The sequence below is a fragment of the Chiloscyllium plagiosum genome, unplaced genomic scaffold (assembly GCF_037043375.1).
Source record: "Chiloscyllium plagiosum isolate Xiang-an unplaced genomic scaffold, Cpla_swu_hap1 HiC_scaffold_33, whole genome shotgun sequence".
NCBI lineage: Eukaryota > Metazoa > Chordata > Chondrichthyes > Orectolobiformes > Hemiscylliidae > Chiloscyllium > Chiloscyllium plagiosum.
In genome coordinates, this window is record NW_028270171.1 from 14,683,743 (window position 1) to 14,708,342 (window position 24,600).

Here is a 24,600-nt window from a genome sequence, read left to right on the forward strand (position 1 = left end):
AGACTGGACATTTATGCAAACACCACCAACAACACATTGCCTTCCATATCACAAACCATATCTCAGTCCCTTAAACGTAAAAGGCCTCATTGGTGGATAAAACACTGAGACACACAGTCATAGGGATGTACAGCATGGAAACTAACCCTTCGGTCCAACTCATCCATGCCAACCAGATATTCTAAATTAATCTAGTTCCATTTGCCAGCATTTGGCTCATATCCCTCTAAACCCTTCGATTACTTACAGCGTGGAAACAGGCCCTTCGGCCCAACAGGTCCACACCAACCCACCCAGACCCATTCCCCTACGTTTATCCCTTCACCTAACACTACAGGCAATTTAGCATGGCCAATTCACCTAACCCTGCACATCTTTGGACTGTGGGAGGAAACCGGAGCACCCGGAGGAAACCCACGCAGACACGGGGAGAATGTGCAAACTCCACACAGACGAGGGAATTGAACCCGGGTCTCTGGCGCTGTGAGGCAGCAGTGCTAACCACTGTACCACCGTGCCGCCCTGTATACCCCTTCAGATTCCTTTGAAATGTTGTAGATGTACCAGACTCCACCACTTCCTCTGGCAGCTCATTCCAACACACACCACCTTCTGTGTGAAAATGTAGCCCTTTAGGTCCCTTTTAAATCTTTCCATTTAAACCTATGCCCCTCTAGTTTTGGACTCCCCCTCTTCTGGGAAGACATTCACTGTTCACCTCATCTATGCCCCTCATGATTTTATAAACCTCTGCAATTTTTTTTCTTTATTCATTTGTGGGATGTGAGTGTCTCTGGCTGTCCTGCATTTATTGAGCATCCCTGGTCGCCCCTTGCGAAGGTGGAGGTGAGCTACCTTTATGAACCACTGCAGTCCAGCTGCTCTGGATTGACCCACAATATCCTTAAGGAGGTCATCCCTCAGCCTCCGATACTCCAAGGAAAACAGTCCCAGACTCTCCCTACAGCCCAAACCCTCCAACCCTAGCAACATTCTAATAAATCTTTTCTGAAGCCTTATGTTCTACTTACACAGCTCCATTCGTTGTCAAGTATCACCAAGGTCCGGTCAACCACATGCATTGTGGGTTATGGTGTAGCCCACCCATGAGTTGCATAGTTTTTGTTTTAAGTTCCAGTCCAGAGACCTAAGGACTGTGTCAAAACCCTGCGGGCCCCTGCACTGCAAGGTCTGTAATGGTTCTAGAGTGTAGCACACCAGCACCACCTGCAGGGCAATTACAGATGGGCAACAAACACTGGCTCTGCCAGTGACGCTCATATTCTTTGAAAAAACAAAGACTGACTGACACTTGTGTAGTATTGAGGGAGACTACACCCTCAGAGGTTTTTCTGAAGGAAGATGTCTTTTATAAGAACAACATAATAGGTTGATCGAATTCCTACAGTATGGAACAGGCTAATCGGCCCATCAAGTCCACAGCTCTGAAGAGCATCCCACCCAGATCCACCCTATCCCTGCAGTTGCGTACACGCCATGGCTCAGCCATCCAGCCTGCATATCTCCGGACACTATGGGCAATTTCCCAGGGCCAATCCACCCAACCTGCATATCCCCGGATACTATGGGCAATTTCCCAGGGCCTATTCACCCAACCTGCATATCCCCGGACACTATGGGCAATTTTCCAGGGCCAATTCACCCAACTTGCATATGCCCCAGACATTATGGGCAATTTCTCAGGGTCAATCCACCCAACTTGCATATGTCCCAGATACGGTGGGCAATTTCCCAGGGCCAATCAACAAAGAGAAAGAACAACAAAGAAAATTTACAGCCCAGGAACAGGCCCTTCAGCCCTCCAAGCCTGAGCCGATCCAAATCCACTGTCTAAACCTTTCGCCCAATTCCTAAGCATCTGTATCCCTCTGCTCCCCACCTACTCATGCATCTGTCCAGACACATCTTAAATGAATCTACCGTGCCTGCCTCTACTACCTCTGCTGGTAACGCATTCCAGGCACCTACCACCCACTGTGTAAAGTACTTGCCGCGAGTATCTTTCTGAAACTTTTCACCTCTCACCTTTAAAGTATGATCTCTCGTCATTGAATCCTTCACACTGGGAAAAAGCTTATCTCTATCTACTCTGTCTATACCTTTCATGATTTTGTAGACCTCAATCAGGTCCTCCCTTAATCTCCTTTTTTCTAATGAAAACAATCCTAACTTACTCAACCTGTCTTCATAGCTAGCACCTTCCATACCAGGCAACACCCTCATAAACCTTCTCTGCACCCTCTCCAAAGCAGCCACATCCTTTTGGTAATATGGTGACCAGAACTGTACACAGTATTCTAAATGTGGCCAAAACAATGTCTTGTACAATTTTAACATGACCTGCTAGCTCTTATATTCAATACCCCGTCCGATGAAGACAAGCATATCATATGCCTTCTTGACCACTCTATCCACCTGTGCAGCCACCTTCAGGGTACAATGGACCTGAACTCCCAGATCTCTCTGCTCGTCAACTTTTCCCAAGGCTCTTCCATTTACTGTATAATTTGCTCTAGAATTAGACTTCCCAAAATGCATCACTTCACATTTGCCTGGATTGAACTCCATCTGCCACTTCTCTGCCCAACTCTCCAGTCTATCTATATTTTTCTGTATTATTTGACAGTCCCCTATGCTTTCTGCTACTCCACCAATCTTCATGTCATCTGCAAACTTGCTGATCATACTTACAGTGCCCTCTTCCAGATTGTTTATGTGGACCCAACCTGCATATCCCCAGACACTATGGGCAATGTCACAGGGCCAATCCACTTCAGCTGCATATCCCTGTGCACTATGGGCAATTTCTCAGGGCTAATCCACCTGACCTGCACATCTTTGGACTGTGGGAGGAAATTGAAACACCTGGATGAAACCCCTACAAACACAGGGAGAACATGCAAACTCCAAAGGACAGTGGATGGAGGATGGGGATTGGTCCCTGGCATTGTGAGACAGCAGTGCTAACCACTGCGTCACCCGTGATGGTTGCATTTCAAAGAGCAGAGGACTTTATCCTGGTCAACATTTATCCTTCAACTAGTGTGAGTAAGAAGAGTCATTGATCTGGATTTAGTTGTAGGCCTTTCTGTGTACCGCTGGCCAGCCATGGTTCTACATTCCAACCGTGTCTTTCCCAAGTCCATTCATTGTGAATAAGGTAGTTTGGAACATCTTGAGGTCACGAAAAGAAGCTACATCACTTGTGGATGTGATAAAACCATTTTTCCAGCACTCGACTGGGCAGCACTGTTGTGATACTAAACATAGTGAATGAATCTCGCTGTTATGTGAAAGTTCTTTTACTTAAATTGTGATCTAATATCAGGTGACAGGAGCTGGTTAATTTCAATTATGTCACATTGATACAAATGAAGGACTAGTGCTTCCTGAATGCCATTGTCTGATTAATTACCTGGGACGTGTGTGGATGGGGATGAGATGTTCAAAAACAGAGGCAAATCACTGACTCAAAATGGCCATAGCTATCACTTGACCACACACGTCAGCCAGGCTTCATATTCCCAGGGTGAAATTAACAAAATGGTCTGAACTGAAATCAATTGAAAGGCACTGAAACTAGTAAAAAGGGCATAGGTTTGAGGTGAGAGGGGAAAGGGACCTAAGGGGCAAATTTTTCACGCAGAGGGTGGTGCAAGTATGGAATGAGCTGCCAGAGGAAGTGCTGGGGGCTGGTACAATTACAACATTTAAGAGGCATCTGGATGGGTATATGAATAGGAAAGGTTTAGAAGGGTGTGGGGCAAGTGCTGGCAAATGGGATTAGATTATGTTGGGATATCTGGTCGGCATGGACAAGTTGGACAGAAGGGTCTGTTTCCATCTTGTACATCTCTATGATTCTAAATGCAGTCAAGCATGAACAGGGTAACAGCTCCTGTTTTTGACTTACACTATATACAATAATTCACCAAGGCTGCTCTGTCAGCTTCTCCCAACCTTGTGAACACTACCATCTAGGAGGACAAGGGCAGCAGATACATGGGAACACCACCACCTGCAAGTTTAGATTAGATTCCCTACAGTGTGGAAACAGGACCTTCAACCCAACAAGTCCATACTGACCCTCTGAAGAGTAACCCACCCAGACCCATTCACCTACCCTATACTTACCCCTGACTTACACAATGGGCAATTTAGCATGGCCAATTCACCTGACCTGCACATCTTTTGGATTGTGGGAGGAAACTGGAGCACCCGGAGGAAACCTACGCAGACACGGAGAGAACGTGTAAACTCCACATAGACAGTTGCCCGAGGCTGGAATCGAACCTGGGCCCCTGGCACTGTGAGGCAGCAGTGCTAACCACTGAGCCACTGTGCCACCCCAAAGTTCCCCACCAAGCCACTTGGAAACATATCAGCACTGCTTCACTGTTGCTGAGTCAAAGTCCTGCAACTCCCTTCATAACAGCACTGCCTCCCACGTCCTGCAGGGCAATTAGGGATGGGCAATAAATGCTAGCCCAGAGCCCATGGATGAATTGAAGAAATTAATATTCATGCATCGGAGATGGAAAAACCATCACCCACAGTTACCAAGCAGGGAGACAACAAACTCAGACACGGAAACACGCCAGCCGGCCTGTTTTTCAAGCAATTGTTTCTGGCAGAGCAGAGGTGATGGATGTTTGACTGCAGAACTGGAACCCGCGGGAGGAAAAACTACTTTCTCAGCTTCTCAAGATGGAAAATGGTCAGTGAGAATATCAACTGGAAAGTAACATCAGACCCCAAGCTTTGGGCTGAGGAGTGGCAGATGGGAGTTTCATTTGGATAAATGTGAGGTATTGTATATTGGTAAAAAACGGGGCAGGACTTATACAATTAATGCTAAGGTCCTTGGGTAGCGTTGTAGGTCTCTAAGGGTTCAGATAAATAATTCTTTGAAATTTGCATCACAGGTAGACAGGGTGGTGAAGAAGGCGTTTAGCATGCTTGCCTTCATTGCTCAGACATTTGAGAATAGGAATTGGGACGTCATGTACAGGTTGTACAGGACATTGGTGAGGCCCTTTCTGGAGTACTGTGTCCAGTTCTGGTCGCCCTGTTATAGGAAGGATGTTATTAAACTGGAGACAGTTCAGAAAGGATTTACTAGGATGGTGCCAGAAATGGAGGTCTGAGATCTAAAAATAGGCAGGAAGGACTGGGACCTTTGTTGGAGATTGAGGTTTATAAAATCATGAGAGGCACATTTTCAAGGTGAGAGGAGAAGGATTTAAAAAACGTGAGGGGCAACTTTTTTATACTGGGTGGTTCCAGAGGAAATGGTGGATACAGGTACAGTTACAATGTTTAAAAGATATTTGGATAAGTTAATGAATAGGAAATGTTTGGAGGGATATGGCCAGGCAGTTGGGACCAGTTTAGTTTGGAAACATAGTAGGCATGGACTGGTTGGACCCGAAGGTCTGTTTCTGTGCTGTTTGACTCTATGACTGAAAATGCTCATAGTTCAAAGTATCAAATAAACAACATGGTCTTGGAATGAATTCTTAAAACTCAAGGGTACCCCTAAGGACTTTAAACTGTGTGCTCCTTTTATTTTCCTCTTGCGCTAGGACACTATCCTTCTTTCACTATGCTACCGTGCTTGACGTGATTATTTTTCTTGGGGTTAATAGATAAAGAAATTGTCTTCCTTTCACCCGTAAAATGGGTGCCTTTTCGCTACAGTGGAAATGACTGAACTGCATCTTAATTAGAGAAAGGTACAAGCTTGCAGTAGAAAGGACATAAATCCTTGCTGCGGCCAATCGGGGAGGTGGAAGAGAGGGGAGACCTGTTGAACCCTCCTCACCCTATGGTATGCACAGGCACAGGCACCACACAGCAAACAACAACAACTCTCCAATACCAGAGAGAACACCAGCCCACACCACACAGAAAAACGTCAATGCATCGCTGTAGGGAAAGACGTAGATTTACATGCCATGCATGTGCCCCTCTTTTCAGTGCAAATGTGAGGGACAAAAAAACACCAGCATTGTCAGCCATGAGTAAGGAATATTAAGTCTCCATGTGCTTTTGTAGCTGAATTGTGGTGATGGGCAACTCCGTTCAATATCTCATGGTCTTACACAGTGCAATAGCGCCACCTGCTGTAGCCTCTCTCTTCTGTCCCATGTCAAGGATGTGACTGTTAACTATCGCTTGGCCTGGCCAATGTGCCCTGTTGCTCGAAAACCACCACAGCCTAGACACAATGCTCAGTGCAGGGAGATAGAGAAGCAACATGCAACACTACAGTCATGGCTTCCGTCAGACAAAGCCATACAAATTGCTCATTCAGCTTGAGTATGTGCTTATGTTTAAATCATAGGATCCCTGCAGTGCAGATAGAGGTCATTTGGCACATCAAGTCTGCATTGACTCTCTGAAGAGCACATCAAACCCATCCCCCTCAAATTGCCATAACTCCTCATTTAACATGGTTAAACCATACATCCCTGGACGCTATGAGCAATTTAGCATGGCCAATTGGCCTTTTGACTGTGGGAGGAAACCAGAGCACCCAGAAGGGAGTTGTACAGACATGGGGAGAATGTGCAAATTCCACACAGATAGTCTGCCCGAGGCTGGAATCGAACCTGGGTCCCTGGCGCTGTTAAGGCAGCAGTGCTAACCACTGAGCCACTGTGCCGCCCATAATCTTTAAGGCTAAATTGTAAATCTGTCTTATCATTATACTGCACTCAGGCAAGGAGGGAGAGAAGTTCACATCAGGCAACACGTGCACAGAGCAGGAGGAAAGCTCAAAGTCCTCAAATAAAATACTCCATGTTAACTCTCTCTCAGCACATGCTGGTATCTGCAAGCTGTACAGCTTTTTGGTTTGGCTTTCCAAGCAGTTTCAAAATAAGCACTGGGTCGTTCAAAGTGTGACAACTCCATCAACACATTCTCTGCAGGTGCAGCGCCTACCTTGGGACCAAATGTCTCTGATCAATATGTTCTCCATAGCTACATGTGAACTTGACTCAGGATAATACCAAGAGCACTTAGAAGCTCAACACAGACAGCTAATAACAACTGCAGATTTGTGTGCAGTACACTGATTCCAAACATTAATCACTATCTGGCATTCTGTCTGACCTCAGTCAAACTGTCACAGGGAATGGCTGGCAGAGGAGGATGGATGAAATGAGAAAATGCTATTAGTACTCAGCTGCCTCATGTCGGGTTTTGGTGAATTTCAGCCCCTGACTGCCTTCATTGTTCACCTCCAATTCAGGCCTCCTGGAAATCCCTCCATGCTCCACCATTGGTGGCTATGCCATCAGCTCCACGCCAAAGCTGAGGAATGCCCATAGCCTTCAAGAGTGGCACGGTGGTTCAGTTGTTAGCGCTGCTGCAAGAGACCCAGGTTTGATTCCAGCCTCGGGTGACTGTCTGTGTGGGATTCCTCCAGGTGCCCTGTTTTCTCCCACAATCCAAAGATGTGCAGGCTAGGTGGATTGGCCATGGGAAATGCAGGGTTACTGGGACGGGTTTGGGTGTGATGCTCTTGGGAGGGTCGGTGTGAACTTGATAGGCCAAATGGCCTGTTTCTATGCTGCAGGGATTCTATGTATCTTCAGAATGCCCTAATCTCCATCTCATCAGTATTGCTTTTTTTTATTGACAAAAATACATGCTTGAATATGCAGTGACATGCCTCTATGGCCATGACATCTTGAGGTAAGTCTTGAAGCTAGGCCACCTAGTCCAGAGGGAGGAACACTTCCAATGTGCCACAGGCCTCTCTGATTGACTGAGCTATTGATTACTTGTATTAATAGCTCCTGAGTGACACAGCATTGATATGTCCCTGTGACTACTCCAACACTACTGGATTGGTGTAATATTGAAAGGCGTTATTATAAAGGCTCTCCGATAATGAAGATCGAGTCTACACCTTGATGTGCAATGACCAGTGGGAGTGAGCAGACTAGGAGAGGGTTAAACACTGCAAGCAGTGAGGTCAAACAGCCATGCTTCCTCACAGAGCCTCCCCACCTCTCAGCAGAATGAGCTGCTGCCCTGGAGCCACCAGAAATCTGGCTGCGAGGTTGTGTTCAGGAGAAGCGAGGCAAACTTTCTCTGCAAGCCAAGGGAGAAGAATGTGCATCACCAACCATCCGATCAGAAGGCTTTTCCAGCAAACACAGGTCCCAAAGGACAGGCGACAGACTGATTCACAAAGACAAACAGGCAAACTCCCTACAGCCTCACTCAGTCTGTGAGTTCCCTACAGCCTCACTCAGTCTGTAAGTTCCCTACAGCCTCACTCAGTGTTCAAGCTCCCTACAGCCTCACTCAGTCTGTGAGGTCCCTATAGCCACACTCAGGCTGTGAGGTCCCTATGGCCTCACTCAGTGTTCCAGCTCCCTACAGCCTCACTCAGTCTGTAAGTTCCCTACAGCCTCACTCAGTCTGTAAGTTCCCTACAGCCTCACTCAGTGTTCAACCTCCCCACAGTCTCACTCAGGCTGTGAGGTGCCTAGAGCCTCACTCAGTCTGTAACCTCCCTACAGCGTCACTCAGTGTTTAAGCTCCCTACAGCCTCATTCAGTCTGTGAGGTCCCTACAGCCTCATTCAGTCTGTGAGGTCCCTACAGCCTCACTCAGTCTTGAGGTCCCTACAGCCTCACTCAGTGTTCAAGCTCCATACAGCTTCACTCAGGCTGTGAGCTCCCTACAGCCTCACTCAGGCTGTGAGGTCCCTACAGCCTCACTCAGTCTTGAGGTCCCTACAGCCTCACTCAGTCTGTAAGCTCCCTACAGCCTTACTCAGTCTGTAAGCTCCCTAAAGCCTCACTCAGTCTGTAAGCTCCCTACAGCCTTACTCAGTCTATAAGCTCCCTACACCCTCACTCAGTCTTGAGGTCCCTACAGCCTCACTCAGTGTTCAAGCTCCCTACAGCCTCGCTCAGTCTGTAAGCTCCCTACAGCCTCACTCAGTGTTCACGCTCCCTACAGCCTCACTCAGGCTCTGAGGTCCCTACAGCTTCACTCAATATTCCATCTCCCTACACCCTCACTGTCTGTAAGCTCCCTACAGCCTCACTCAGTGTTCAAGCTCCATACAGCCTCACTCAGGCTGTGAGCTCCCTACAGCCTCACTCAGTCTGTGAGGTCCCTACAGCCTCACTCAGTGTTCAAGCTCCCTATAGCCTCACTCAGTGTTCAAGCTCCCTACAGCCTCACTCAGTCTGTGAGATCCCTACAGCCTCACTCAGTCTATAAGCTCCCTACAGCCTCACTCAGTGTTCAAGCTCCCTACAGCCTCACTCAGGCTGTGAGATCCCTGCAGCTTCACTCAATATTCCATCTCCCTACACCCTCACTCAGTCTGTAAGCTCCCTACAGCCTCACTCAGTGTTCAAGCTCCCTACAGCCTCGCTCAGTCTGTAAGCTCCCTACAGCCTCACTCAGTCTGTAAACTCCCTACAGCCTCATTCAGGCTCTGAGGTCCCTACAGCTTCACTCAATATTCCATCTCCCTACATCCTCACTATCTGTAAGCTCCCTACAGCCTCACTCAGTCTGTAAGTTCCCTACAGCCTCACTCAGTCTGTGAGGTCCCTACAGCCTCACTCAGTGTTCAAGCTCCCTACAGCCTCGCTCAGTCTGTAAGCTCCCTACAGCCTTGCTCAGTCTGTAAGCTCCCTACAGCCTCACTCAGTGTTCAAGCTCCCTACAGCCTCACTCAGTGTTCAAGCTCCCTACAGCCTCGCTCAGTCTGTAAGCTCCCTACAGCCTTACTCAGTGTTCAAGCTCCCTACAGCCTCACTCAGTCTGTAAGCTCGCTACAGCCTCACTCAGTCTGTAACCTCCCTACAGCCTCACTCATTCTGTGAGCTCCCGAGAGCAGTTGGATTGGAGTCTAGGATTAGGGACGGCTCGCTGCATTCATATGGGGCCTTTGTGAGTCCACACCTTGAGTACTGTGTGCAGTTTTGGTCTCCCAGTGAGGGAGGACATTTTTGGTATTGACGGAGTCCACTGAAGGTTCCCCAGACCGATTCCCGTGATGGCAGGACTAACATATGAGGAAAAGCTGCATCGATTGGGCTTACACTCACTGGAATTTAGAAAATTAAGGGGGGGAATCTCATTGAAACATATAAAATCCTGATGGGACTGGACAGGCTAGATGTGGGAAGAATGTTCCTGATGTTGGTCAAGTCCAGAAGTAATGGTCACAGTCTAAGAATAAGGGGTAAGCGATTCAGGCCTGAGATGAGGAAGAATGTCTTCACTCTGGAAGCTGTGAACCTGTGGAATTCTCTCCCACAGGAATCTGTTGGGACCAGTTTATTAGATATATTTAAGAGGAAGCTGGGCACAGCCCTTGAGGCTAAAGGGATCAAGGCATATGGAGAGAAAGGGGGAGTGGGATGCCGGGACTGCATGATCAGCCATGATCATACTGAATGGTGGTGCAGGCTCGAAGGGCCGAATGGCCCATTTTCTATGCAAAAAGCCAATGCTTAAAGAAATGTGCAAAGATTGGCTCCAGTTCTGTCCTTCACCGCTAGCAGCGCACTGAATTTTCTGAAAGTCCTCCCCCCCGAGTTAAAGGGGGTAAAGTGATCCTGCAAGAACTCACCCTGCTCTGGGCACTCTCCGACACTGCCAGGCTGGTCGCACTGTTCCTCCGGCTGCTCAGGTTCGGAGGAGCTGGACTCTGGCTCCTTGTGGAGGGGCTGGATGGCAGAGGTGGGGCAGGGGGCACAGAGGCTGTTGGGCCGCTGTTGTAGTCCGTAGGCGGCAACACAAAGTCCTTCGGGTCCAGCAGATCTTCGGCACTCCGGCTGCTCCGCATTGGAAATGGTCTGCAAGAGAACATTCAGGTCATCCTAGCGTTAACACCGCTCCCTGCAAGCGATATCAGTATGGAACGCGCAATATCAATTGGTCGCCCATCGACTGAAATGGGTAGGAAATCAGAGATCTAGTGACAGTCTTCAGGACATAGAAGAGGGAGAAACTATTCCCAGTCGTAAAATTATCAAGAACATGGCTTTAAAATGTGTTTCCAACGTGAGGGGAAGGAAAACATTTTCGTGGCTCAGATCTGGGACACACTGCCTGGAAGGGTGATGGGGGATAGGTCAATTGAGGGGGCATTAAATAATTATTTAAATAGAAATGATGTACAAGAGTATGAGGTAAATACAGCACCAAGTCATAATAGAGGGTTGGTACAGAACAATGGGTTGAATGGTCTCTTTCTGCAACACTGTGACTGAAGGCTTCATAACCAGATGGCAAAAATTGAAGTGAATCATAGAATCAGCACAGTACTGAAAGAGGCCATTTGGCCCATCAAGTCCACACTGGCCCTCTAAAGAGCATCCCACCCAGAAACCCTATCCTAAAACCCTGCATTTCCCATGGCTAAGCAATCTAACTGCACATCCCCGGACACTATAGTGCAATTTGGCGTGGCCAATCCACCTAACCTGCACATCTTTGGACTGTGGGAGGAAACCGGAGCACCCGGAGGAAACGCACGCAGACACGGGGGAGAATGTGCAAACTCCACACAGACAGCCGCCCAAGGCTGGAATCAAACCCAGGTCCCTGATGCTGTATGGCAACAGCGCTAACCACTGAGCCACCATGCCGTCCAGTGTTTACAACCCAAAAGCCACAGGAAGCAGAACGTAGGTGCGATGTTTGGAATGCATTGCCTGACAGGGAACTAATCAGAAATTCAATAGAAAACTACCAGAAGAAATTGGGTAAATGCGTGAAGGAGAAAACATCAGCAGGGAGTTGGGGAACGAATCTCAAGGGAATAAGGCTGGGTAGATTCGAAAGATCCACTGTCAATTTTGTAGAGAAGAGTAGGGGGATCTCTCCCTGGGGTCAGGGCTGATCTTTATCTCTCCACGGTGGTGACCTGAACAGGAGATGTGGGTCATCGGCATTAATGGGATTTTGCTGTGCGTGCCCTTATAGGAGTTTATAAAATAATGAGGGGTCTAGATCGAATTAATGGTAGCTGTCATTTCCCTAGGATGGGGGAATTTCAAGATTGGGGGCACAATTTTAAAGTGAGAGGAGAGAGATTTTGAAAAGGCATGGGGGCAATTTTTTTTACACAGAGAAAGGTTCACGTGTGGAATGAACTTCCAGAGGAAGTGATGGACGTGGGTACAGTTACAGCATTTAAAAGTCATTTGGATAAGTACACAGATAGGAAAGGTTGTGAGGGATATGGGTGAAGAGTGGGCAGGTGGGACTAAGTTTGTTTGGGATTATGGCTCCCATGGACTGTTTGGACTGAAGGATCTGTTCCCGCGCTGTACAACTCTATGACTCTACAACTTTTAAAAGGCATCTGGATGGGTACATGAATAGAAAGGGTTAAGAGGGATATATAAATACGACTCAATGCCTCAGTCCCTAACTTGGCGGCTATATGTTAAACTTCCTGAATTGGCCATAAATTGCTTTGGGGATGTCATGAGGCTGTGCGGGGCGCTACATAAATGCACGCCTTGCGCTGGAGAGATGGCTAGCAGTCTCAAACGATTTCCCAACTGTGAGTATCCTTCTGTGTGTGTGTGTGCATGTGTGTGCGTGTGCATGTGTGTGTGTGCATGTGTGTGTATGTGTATGTGTGTATGTGTGTATGTGTGTATGTGTGTGTGTATATGTATGTGTGTGTATGTGTATGTGTGTGTATGTGTGTATGTGTGGGTGTGTATGTGCGTGCGTGTGCGTGTGTGTATGCATGTTTGTATGTGTGTGTGTATGTGCATGTGTGTGCATGCGGGTGTGTATGTGTGTGTATATGTGTGCGTGTATGTGTGTGTGTGCATGCATATGTGTATGTGTGTGTATGTGTGTGTGTATGCGTGTGTGTATGTTTGTATGTGTGCGTGTGTTTGTATGTGTATGTGTATATGTGTGTGTGTGTATATGTGTGTGTGTATGTATGTGTGTATGTGTGTGTGTATGTGTGTGTGTGTGTATGTGTATGTGTGTGTGTGTATGTATGTATGTGTGTGTGTGCGCGCGCCTCTTTAGGTCTCAGGTCTTGAGAGGACACTGGCTATCATCGGTGTCTGTGTGGCCTGCGGTTCGGCTCGGTAAGAAGTTATTGTAGTTTGCTGGTATCTCCAGCAGATGGCGGCCCTCCTGTTCTTACCCCAAACCATTGGTCTCTGCTGGAAGGGTTCACAGGCACATACAAAACCTGTTTGGCTACATTATCATCACATTAAATGTTTTAGTAGGGTCAGAGGTGGGGGTAAAAGAGGGGGAGGTGTGGCATTGCTTGTCAAAGATAGTATTACAGCTGTGGAAAGGACGATGGATGAAGACTCGCCATCTGAGGTAGTTTGGGCTGAGGTTAGGAATAGGAAAGGTGAGCTCACCCTGTTAGGAGTTTTTTACAGGCCTCCTAATAGTCCTAGAAACGTAGAAGAAAGGATTGCGAGGATGATTCAAGAGAAGAGTGAAAGTAATAGGGTGGTTGTTATGGGGGACTTTAACTTTCCTGATATTGATTGGGAAAGCTATAGCTCAAGTTCGTTAGATGGGTCAGTGTTTGTCCAATGTGTGCAGGAGGGTTTCCTGACACAATATGTAGATAGGCCAACAAGAGGTGAGGCCATACTGGATTTGGTTCTGGGTAATGAACCAGGCCAGGTGTTAGAATTAGAGGTAGGTGAGCACTTTGGGGACAGTGACCACAATTCGGTGACTTTTACTCTAGTGATGGAGAGGGATAAGTGTGCACTACAGGGCAAGAGTTATAGCTGGGGGCAGGGAAATTATGATGCGGTGAGGCATGACTTAGGATGTGTGGCTTGGAAAAGTAAGCTTCAAGGCAAGGGTGTAATTGATATGTGGAGCTTGTTCAAGGAGCAACTATTGAGTGTCCTTGATAAGTATGTACCCGTCAGGCAGGGAGGAAAGGGTCGTGTGAGGGAGCCGTGGTTTAATAAGAAATTGGAATCCCTTGTTAAATGGAAGAGGGCGGCCTATGTAAAATGAGGCGCGAAGGTTCAATTGGGGCGATTGAGAGTTATAAGGTAGCCAGGAAGGACCTGAAGAGAGAGCTAAGAGCAGCAAGGAGGGGACATGAAAGGTCCTTAGTTGGTAGGATTAGGGAAAACCCTAAAACCCTATAGGTATGTCAGGAATAAAAGAATGACTAGGGTAGGAATAGGTCCAGTCAAGGATAGTAGTGGGAAGTTGCGTGTGGAGGCTGAAGAGATTGGGGAGACACTGAATAAATACTTTTCGTCAGTATTCAATCAGGAACAGGACATTGTTGTCAATGTGAATACTGAGTCACAATTAAGTAGAATGGATGGCTTTGAGGTATGTAGAGAAGAGGTGTTGGAAATTCTGGAAAGGATGAAAATAGATAAGTCCCCTGGGCCTGATGGCATTTATCCTAGGATTCTCTGGGAAGCAAGGGGGGAGATTGCAGAGCCATTGGCCTTGATTTTTATGTCCTCGTTGTCTACAGGAGTAGTGCCAGAAGATTGGAGGCTAGCAAATGTGGTTCCCTTGTTCAAGAAGGGGAGTAGGGATAACCCTAGTAACTATAGGCCGGTGAGTCTCACTTCTGTTGTGGGCAAAATCTTAGAGAGAATTGTAAGGGATAGGATTTATGAACATCTGGATAGGAATAATGTGATCAAGGATAGACAGCATGGTTTTGTGAAGGGCAGGTCGTGCCTCACAAACCTTATTGAATTCTTTGAGAAGGTGACTAAGGAGGTGGACGAGGGGAAAGCGGTAGATGTGGTGTATATGGATTTTAGTAAGGCGTTTGATAAGGTTCCCCATGGTAGACTACTGCAAAAAATACGGAGGTATGGCATTGAGGGTGAGTTGGAGGTTTGGATTAGGAGTTGGCTGGCCGGAAGAAGACAGAGGGTAGTAGTTGATGGCAAAGGTTCATCTTGGAGTGCCGTCACTAGCGGTGTTCCGCAAGGATCTGTTTTGGGACCATTGCTGTTTGTCATTTTTATAAATGACCTGGAGGAGGGGTTAGAAGGTTGGGTGAGCAAGTTTGCGGATGATACGAAAGTCGGAGGAGTTGTAGACAGTGAGGAAGGACGTGGCAGGTTACAGCGGGATATAGATAAGCTGCAGAACTGGGCAGAAAGGTGGCAAATGAAGTTCAATGTAGCTAAGTGTGAGGTGATTCACTTTGGTAAGAGTAACAAAAAGATGGGGTACTGGGCTAATGGTCGGATACTTGGTAGTGTGGATGAGCAGAGGGATCTTGGTGTCCATGTACACAGATCTTTGAAAGTTGCCACCCAGGTAAATAGTGCGGTGAAGAAGGCATATGGCCTACTGGCTTTTATTGGTAGAGGAATTGAGTTCCGGAGTACTGAGGTCATGTCGCAGTTGTATAAGACTCTGGTGCGGCCGCATCTGGAGTATTGTGTGCAGTTTTGGTCGCCATACTATAGGAAGGATGTGGAGGCACTGGAACGGGTGCAGAGGAGGTTTACCAGGATGTTGCCTGGTATGGTAGAAAGATCGTATGAGGAAAGGCTGAGGCACTTGGGGTTGTTTTCATTGGAGAAAAGAAGGTTTAGGGGTGACTTGATAGAGGTGTACAAGATGATTAGGGGTTTAGATAGGGTTGACAGTGAGAATCTTTTTCCACGTATGGAGTCAGCTATTACAAGGGGGCATAGCTTTAAATTAAGGGGGGGTAGGTATAGGACAGATGTTAGGGGTAGGTTCTTTACTCAGCGAGTCGGGAGTTCATGGAATGCCCTGCCAGTAGCAGTGGTGGACTCTCCCTCATTATGGGCATTTAAGCGGGCATTGGATAGGCATATGGAGGATAGTGGGCTAGTGTAGGTTAGGTGGGCTTGGATCGGCACAACATCGAGGGCCGAAGGGCCTATACTGCGTTGTATTCTTCTATGTTCTATGTTCAATGTTCTACCTCTCTCAACCATCAAGACCTGAAGTGGGACTCAAACTCAGCACCTCTGGCTCAGGGTGCTACCCATTGTGTCACAAGACGCGCCCATCCACCTGCGGTACTAACTGGCAAAAATAATTTGAGAAGAAAATGAGAACAAGTTTCTTTCAACAATTATTGCTGGATGCCTAAAGTCCTTTATCAGGTTGGGTATATCAGGAGTAGGCCATTCAGCCCCTTTCACTAGTAGGGACGCTCAGATTTCATACACATTGATATCACATTTGAATGTCATAAACTCATTGAGATGTACAGCATGGAATTTTGGTCCAACTTGTCCATGCCAACCAGATATCCTCAACCAACCAATTGGCCATGCTAAATTGTCCATAGTGTTAGGTGAAGGGGGAATGGGTCTGGGTGGGTTACACTTAGGTGGGTCGGTGTGGACTTGTTGGACCGAAGGGCCTGTTTCCACAGTGTAAGTAATCTAATCTAAATCTAGTCCCATTTGCCAGCATTTGGCCCATATCCCTCTAAACCCTTCTTATTCATGTACCAATCAAGGTGCCTTTTAAATGCTGTAACTGTACCAGCCTCCACCACTTTCTCTGGCAGCTCATTCCATACACGCACTACCCTCTGCATAAAAAAGTTGCCCTTTGAATGTTTTCCCTCTCACCTTAAACCTATGTCCTCTAGTTTTGGATTCCCGTATCCCGGGGATAGTCATCGACTATTCACCTATCCATGTCCCTCATGATTTTGTAAAGTTTTATAAGGTCACCCCTCAGCCTCTGACATTCCAGGGAAAATAGCCCCAGCATATTCAACCTCTCTCTATAGCTCAAACCCTGCAACCCTAGCAACAACCTTGTAAATCCTGAAGAGATGAACCTCTGTGTAGCATATGGTCTATCTTGACATTTCTCACTCATGATGAAGGAGGTAGGATTTCAACCCCTTACCATTCCCCCTTTCCTACTACCCAAGTTACCTAGATACCCGTGCACCTCGTGAGAAATATGAGGAGAGACTAGCAGGTCTGAGTGTCAGTTGGTGTCACAATTTGTAATTCGGCATCTGTGCTCCACCTGGAGCTGTACCCCTCATTTGGGTTTCTGGAATTAATATGATCTACAGACGGTGGCGGAGCACTGCTAAAAGAAGATACTTGTTGTCAAAGTTTTCCACCTTGCTTTCATCAAGAGAAATGCAGGAATACCAAATTTCAAAATATTATAACAATGTATACCACAGGGGAGCCAATGGATTCCTAAGTCAGCTCTAATAGGCCAAAGCATTGCTATGGAGGGAACTACAGGCTTCTGCAAGCTCTTGGCTATGGCAGTAAACACACCACCAGTACATACTTGCCAAACACAAATCAAAATGTCTGTGTTGGATATGAGCCTACAATTGTGGCAACACTTGATGAACAGTCCTAATATGCTAATGACTACAGGAACAACAGATAGTAGATAATCATTTGAGGTTTTGTGATCATTTACTCTTGCTGAAGAGGATATAAATTAATTTGCAGAGACATGTTCTCTGCAAACAAAAGGAATATGTTCAAATTTAACACCCTGAGATTGGATAGCCTATCACACTCCATTACATTCTCCATGGCAAGACATCAGAGTTTACTTGTTAACCAATCACTCCCCCCCACCGATTCTTTTTTTCTTGTAAATTATGATTGTTTGAACTTTGGTATTCTTGAATTTATCCTGATGTGTGCACAGCACAGAAGCTTGGGAAATGAATCCCTCCTTTCACCAATAATCCACAGGGACCTTTGTCATTGGTAACAATACAACAATAAGTGGCCAAAGGGGTTGAACGAGCTCAGTTCTTCAGTCCCCTGCTAAGAAAGTGCGGCAACAATTGGTTTTCATTTGGCCAGATGTGTAACAAACACCAAGTTATGTCACGATGGCCATGCAGGAGATGTTTTGTAGCTGTATCTATATGGTTAATATTTCACTCAAACTGGTACTCATTCCCCCCGTTCCAGTACAATTACCTGGTTGAAGGCTCTCGTCTTCGTATCTCTTCTTCCAAAGGCCTAACGAATGAGCATGGGAACCAGCCCTGTCTGTAAGCACAGATTCAATAGACAATCATGGATTAAAGAGAGAGAAAAAGAGAAGTATCCTCAACACTAACTATCGCAAATTTCTGAAAACATTCTACATGTATCCAGGCACCTCCAGTAAGGCAAGATCCTATTGATCATTAATTATGTTTAACAGTTAACCACATCATATCGGATCTGGAGTCACGTGTAAACCAAACCAGGTAAGGATGACAGATTTCCTTCCCTAATGGGCATTAGTGACAATGATGGGTTTTTAAACATCAATTGACAATACTGTCATGGTCACCAGATTCAATTAACTGGATTTAAGCTCCACCAACCGCAGGGGTAGGATTTGAGCCTTGTTTCTCAGGTATTTAACCATGTCTCTCTGGATTACTAGTGTAGTGACATTACCACGACTCTACCGTCTCTAAACGTAACTACAAAGTTGGAGCAACTTTACTATGTGGGTGCTGAATGGTTTGAAATGGTTAACACGTGACCAACCGGAAGGGGCAGGCTAGAGGAGCTGACAGCCTCATGGTATTCGTGCTGAACTAGTATCATAGAATCCCTACAGTGCGGAAACAGGCCATTTGGCCCAACAACTCCACACTGACCCTCCGAAGCGTAACCCACCCAAACCCATTCCCCTACCTTGTTATGCTATATTTACCCCTGACTAATGCACCTAACCTACACATCCCTGGACACTATGGGGCAATTTAGCACGGCCAATCCACCTGACCTGCACATCTTTGGACTGTGGGAAGAAACCGGAGCACCCGGAGGAAACCTATACAGACACGGGGAGAGTGTGCAAACTCCACACAGACAGTCACCTGAGGGTAGAATAGATCCCAGGTCCCTGGCGCTGTGAGGCAGCAGTGCTAACCACTGAGCCACTGTGCTGCCCCAAAACTATTAACTCAGAGGCCTACATGATGTCCTGGCACCCAGGTTCAAATCCCACCATGGCAGAATTTCATTTTGATTAAAAATATGGAATTAGGAGCTTAGTGATGACAGTGAGCCTTTGTTGATTATTGGGGGAAAACACATCTGGTTCATTAACGTCCTTCAGGGAAGCAAATTACCATCTTAACTGGGCTGGTCTACATGTGACTCCAGACCCACAGCAATATGGTTGACACTTAAAAACTCTCTGGGCAGTGAGGAATGGACTACAGGTGCTGACCTCACCGGCAATGCACATTGCGAATGAATTGAAAAACAGTAAGGTGTTTTGCTAGCCCTCAATTCTCCAAGGTCAGCTCAATATAATTTCACAGAAATATCAGGTCAAATAATGATGCACATGAGGGCCATGTGGATGTGAAAAATTGCATCCAAATCAAATTTAAAGGGTATATGCAATTAAAGGGAAAGTGTCAGGCTAGAGGGGTAAAAAGTATACTCAAGGCTAGCTTTGTATTACTTAACTGCTGTGATTGGACAAAGTCAGAGTGATGATGGTAATATTGGGGAAACTACAGATGTACATGGTGAAGATGTGAAATAGGCAACAGATAAGGAGCAGGGATAAAAGAGTAATATTGAGCTCAAAACTGAAGTATTCCAGACACTTAACAAGTCCATTGGTACAGCTCCCAGTGAAATATTGTGTGCAGTTCTGATACATTTTCTTTTCTCAGGGGATGTGGGTGTCTCTGGCGAGGCCAGTGTGAGTTGCCAGTCCCTAACTGCCCTTGAACTGATGGTTTGCTCAGCCATTCCAGAGAGTAGTTAAGGGTCACAGAGTCATACAGCACAGAATCAGACCCTTCGGTCCAACTCATTTATGCCGACCATAACCCCAAACTAAACTAGATCCACCTGCCTGCCTGCCCGTGGCCCATACCCCTCCAAACCTTTCCTATTCATGTACTTATCCAAATGTCTTTTAAACGTTATAACTGTTGTAACCAACATTCACCTCTTCCTCAGGTACTTCATTCTGCACTCAAACCAAAACACTTGCCCCTTGGGTCTTTTTATAAATCTATCTCCTTTCTTTTTAAAAATATACCCCATGGTCTTGAAATTTCCCATCCAAGGGAAAAGGCCTGAGCCATGAAGGCACGCGTGCTAAACATCTTTTTATTCACCCACTCTATACATGATGCAAACTTCAAAAAAATCATGTACCAGAACTCCTAGGTCCCTCTGTTCTAGAACACCATTCACCTTGCTGTGGTTCTGGAGTCACGTGTAGGCCAGACTGGCTAAGAATGGCAGATTTTCTTCCCTAAAGGGCATTAGTGACTCCAGATGAAGTTTTAACATGGCCACTATTACATATTCCAGAATTATTGACCGCATTTGAGTTCCGTCAGCTGCCATGGTCAAAACTAAATCCAATCCCAATTCTCAGAGATAATGATAATCCTATCCTTCAATGAATTTAAAGGAACATTTTGACCTGACTGCGTAATATTTACAGTTAACGTACATCACTCACTAATCATTTTGGTTGTACCTCCAACATAGAGTCATGAAGCATAGAAACAGACCCTTTGGTCCAACTCATCCATGCCGACCAAGTTTCCCAAACTAAACTAGTTCCATTTGCCTGCGTTTGACCCATATTCCTCTAACCTCTTCCTATTCATGTACCTGTCCAAATGTCTTTTAAATGTTGTTACTTTGTCCGCATCTACCACTTCCTCTGGCACTTCATGCCTCACACGAGTGACACTCTGTGCGAAAAGGCCCTCAGGTTCCTTTCTCCCCTCATTTTAAAATTTTGCCCTCTAGCTTTGAACTTCCCAATCCTAGGGAAAAGATCTTTGCTTTCCACCTTATCTGTGCCCCTCAGGATTGTATAAACCTCTGCCAGCCAATAAAGACGATGTTCCCCTGTGGTAGCCATGACGTGGAGGAGCCGGTGTTGGACTGGGGTGGGCAAGGTCAGAAGTCACACGACACTGGGTTTTAGTTCAACAGGTTCATTTGAAACCACAAGCTTTCGAAGCGCATCCACCTGATGAAGGGGCAGTGCTCTGAAAGCTTGTGATTTCAGATAAACCCGTTGGACCATAACCTGGTGTGGTGTGACTCCTGACTTTCTCCTGTGGTAGTAATCATTGTGATTGTTTGAAATTTGGAACTTGTCTTGATGAGGGGAAGGCAGAAACCGTTGGCTCTGTGTTTCTCTTCTCAACCACAGTCACGTTCCATCAAGTGATTGTCAGAATTACGTACTTGGGTGTGCCTTCCAGTTTTCCATAAAGCCAGCCATTCCTCGCCTCGGGAACCAAAATGGCGATAATATCCCCTCTTTCAAAACTTAACATGGTTTTATTGCTGCCGGCGGAGTGAGAGGCAATGGCTTGTACGCGAGGATTGACCGTTGCATTAATCTTTTCTCCAAGTGAGCCAGACCTTGACAGACGCCCCTCAAAGCCTGCTCCTGAGAAAACAGACAACAGATATCATCACTCACTGGGTGTGCATGTCCCTGCAGCCATCAATCATTGCACCACTCCACTCCCCTGAAGCTTCATAACCTACTTAGACTCCCCGCTCACACATGTCGCTCTGAAATTACAGCGGCAACAACAATATTAGTCTTAACATTGAGTAACAATGTTGCGGACATTGGTTGGCCACTTCTGGTCTCCCTGCTGCAGGAAAGATGTTGTGAAACTTGAAAGGGCTCAGAAAAGACTTACAAGCATGTTGCCAGGGTTGGAGAGTTTGAGCTACAGGGAGAAGCAAAATAGGCTGGGGCTGTTTTACCTGGAGCGTTGGAGGCTGAGGGGTGACTTTAAAAATCATGAGTGGCATGGCTAGGGTGAATAATCAAGATGTTTTCCCTGGGGTGGGGGAGTCCAGAACTGGAGGACTGGGTTCAATGGGCCAAATGGCCTACCTCTGTTTCTACTTTTTATGTTTCCATGTCTTCAAAATATTGATGATGTTTTGAAATGAATTAAAGATCTATTATATATTGTTTAAGAGAACTGAAATCAAGTTAATGATAGAGAAGGAACATGATTTCATTTAAAACAGATTGTACATGCATTTCCTTTGAAAGCTGTGGTCAGTTTGGTAGACTGGACAGATAGGCAGCAATAGAAATTCAGAGCAGAGGCATGTGAGGTGATGCATTTTGATTAGGAAGAACATGAGCAGTACGCATATAAGAAACTCCAGAACATCTTACTCGGTAAGGCATTTCTTTCCTCAAGTTGCCTGTGGTCAGAGTATGGATATGTGGTCAGCTCTGCCCCATTTAATTCACGACTCGGTGGCTGAGGGCTGGGAACATAGCTATACCTCGAGACATTATCATCACTCTGTGGGGGCAATGTTTTGAGAAATTAAAACACAAAATACGTCAACAAGCTGGGTCCTCAGCTTTCAAATAATTTTATTTCCAGCAGTTATACAATTCACTGTATCATGTGGATCAGTTGCAGTCCTGTGTCAGATTACATCTGCATTTGCTTGTTTGACATAATAGTATATATATGTAAACTAAAACTTCACTGAAGTAGCAAAAACACAATGCATCTGAAAGGGTTAATTTTGTAGACTGCACACTAGCTCACACTAGATCCTCATGGTAGTAAATATTTCATCTCTGTCTCCTGATTGTCTTAGTAATTCTGTCTAACTACCAGTGTAGTATCTATTGTCATCATGCAGTTAACTACACAGTCATTGAGATATACAGAATGGAAACAGACCCTTCAGTCCAACTTATCCATACCAACCAGATATCCTAAATTAATCTAGTCCCATTTGCCAGCACTTGGCCCATATCCTTCTAAACCCTTCCTAATCATTTACCCATCCGCATGCCTTTTAAATGTTGCAATTGTACCAGCCTCCACCACTTCCTCTGGCAGCTCATTCCATATACGCACCACCCTCTATGTGAAACAGTTGGCCCTTTTTAAATCTATCCTCTCTCAGTTCAAACCTATGTCCTCTAGGTTTGGACTCCACTATGCTGGGAAAAAGACCTTGCCTATTTACCCTATCCATGCCTCTCCTGATTTTATAAACCTTTATAAGATCACCCCTCAGCCTCCGATGTTCCAGGAAAAACAGCCCCAGTCTATTCAGCCTCTCCCTATAGCTCAGATCCTCCAACCCTGGCAACATCCTTGTAAATCTTTTCTGAACACTTTCAGGTTTCACAACATCCTTCTGACATGAGGGAGACCAGAATTGAACGCGATATTCCAAAAGTGGCCTAACCAATGTCCTGTACAGCTGCAACATGGTGTCCCAACTCTGATACTCGATGCTTGGTTTGTAGGTTTTCAGACAGAGCCTTAACACATCGAGTGATAGTGGTCTGGATCTACATAACATTTTCCAGTGAGAATTCCGCAAAAAGCAAATTGAGAGCTATTGAAAGTCTAGACGCCTCCTCAGAAATGATAATGCCAGCATGCTGTCCAACTGTCAACAGCACTCTGGGCCAATTCAACAGAAGAAATAAAGGAAAAGTTCTTCTTTCTATTTTCCAAATACCTCTTCCTACTAATGCCGATGCAAATACCCCTAAGATATAGGCACCACCAAAGTCATGTGACTGCTGCACTCATCCTTTCGGTTTGGAAGGTGCTCTCGAAGGCGATTTGGTGGTGGGTTTCTGCAGTGCACCTTGTAGATGGTGTTCACCATGCATCAGTGCTGACAGGGAATGAATGTTGGCAGGGGTGAATGGGCCAGTTAAGATGTAAGCTTCATCCTGGATGGTGTTGAGATCTTTGAGCATTATTAGAGCTTTACTCATTCAGGCAAGCAGTCAGTCTTACATCCCCCTCCTGACTTGTGCCTTCAGGACATCCAACAGGTTTTGGGAAGACCTGTACATCAAGTTTCCTGACCCCCTGTCTATCAGAACCCAATAATTACAGCCACTCGACCAATTCCTTGCCCTGTTCTAATGAGTTCAGCTAACTTGGCCACCAAATGGGACAATCAGAGGTCCATCCAGGAGCAAATTACTGGAGATGCTGGAATCTGCACTGAAAGTGAAAAATGCTGGAGATCACAGCGGGTCAGGCAACATCTGTGGAGAGAGAGCAAGGTAACGTTTCGAATTGAGATGAATCTTCGTCAGAGCTGACGAAGACCTCTGATGAAGAGGCATCTAGATTCGAAACGTTAGCATTGTTTGTTTTCAGTCAGAGTTCCACCCTGGGAAATGACGACAAAGGAAAATGACCTGCCAACTTGCTGGTTACTGTATTGAGAGACATTACCATGGAAGAAGGCCGTGGGCTCGCTCTGCCAGAGACGTTTCCAGAAGATGCTGGGCTGGTGTGTTCTCTCCACCCTGGGACTTTGCTGTGGAGAACGTCACGAGCCTGAAACAGAAAATGAGGAGAACGAGGAACAGATAAAGCATAGCAACCCAATGATTAACGGTGGGGCCATCATTTCAGTCTTGCGACATTGTCAATCATGTAACCCTGCAGGAGCATCAAGGAATCTGCAATAAATGCCAGCCAAGTCAACGAAACCCACATCCCACGAATAAACAAAAAGAGGATCAGTTTACTGATTATTACCAACAGCACAGGCACAATTACTGTCATTA

General features: G+C 46.1%; 1 protein-coding gene across 3 annotated transcripts in view; it reads right to left on the reverse strand.

The window, feature by feature from the left end:
- The window catches only part of LOC122541977 (BAR/IMD domain-containing adapter protein 2-like 2), a 73,240-nt gene that overhangs the window by 8,150 nt on the left and 40,490 nt on the right, over positions 1 to 24,600 (reverse strand). For all 3 annotated transcript variants that reach the window (XM_087978298.1, XM_043679272.2, XM_087978299.1), the window contains 5 exons: positions 24,263 to 24,367; positions 22,204 to 22,336; positions 21,240 to 21,447; positions 17,979 to 18,050; positions 10,640 to 10,865 (listed from right to left, as the gene is read on the reverse strand). In XM_087978298.1, the coding sequence (XP_087834424.1) occupies positions 10,640 to 10,865; positions 17,979 to 18,050; positions 21,240 to 21,447; positions 22,204 to 22,336; positions 24,263 to 24,367 (744 nt within the window). The remainder of the gene's footprint in view (positions 1 to 10,639; positions 10,866 to 17,978; positions 18,051 to 21,239; positions 21,448 to 22,203; positions 22,337 to 24,262; positions 24,368 to 24,600) is intronic.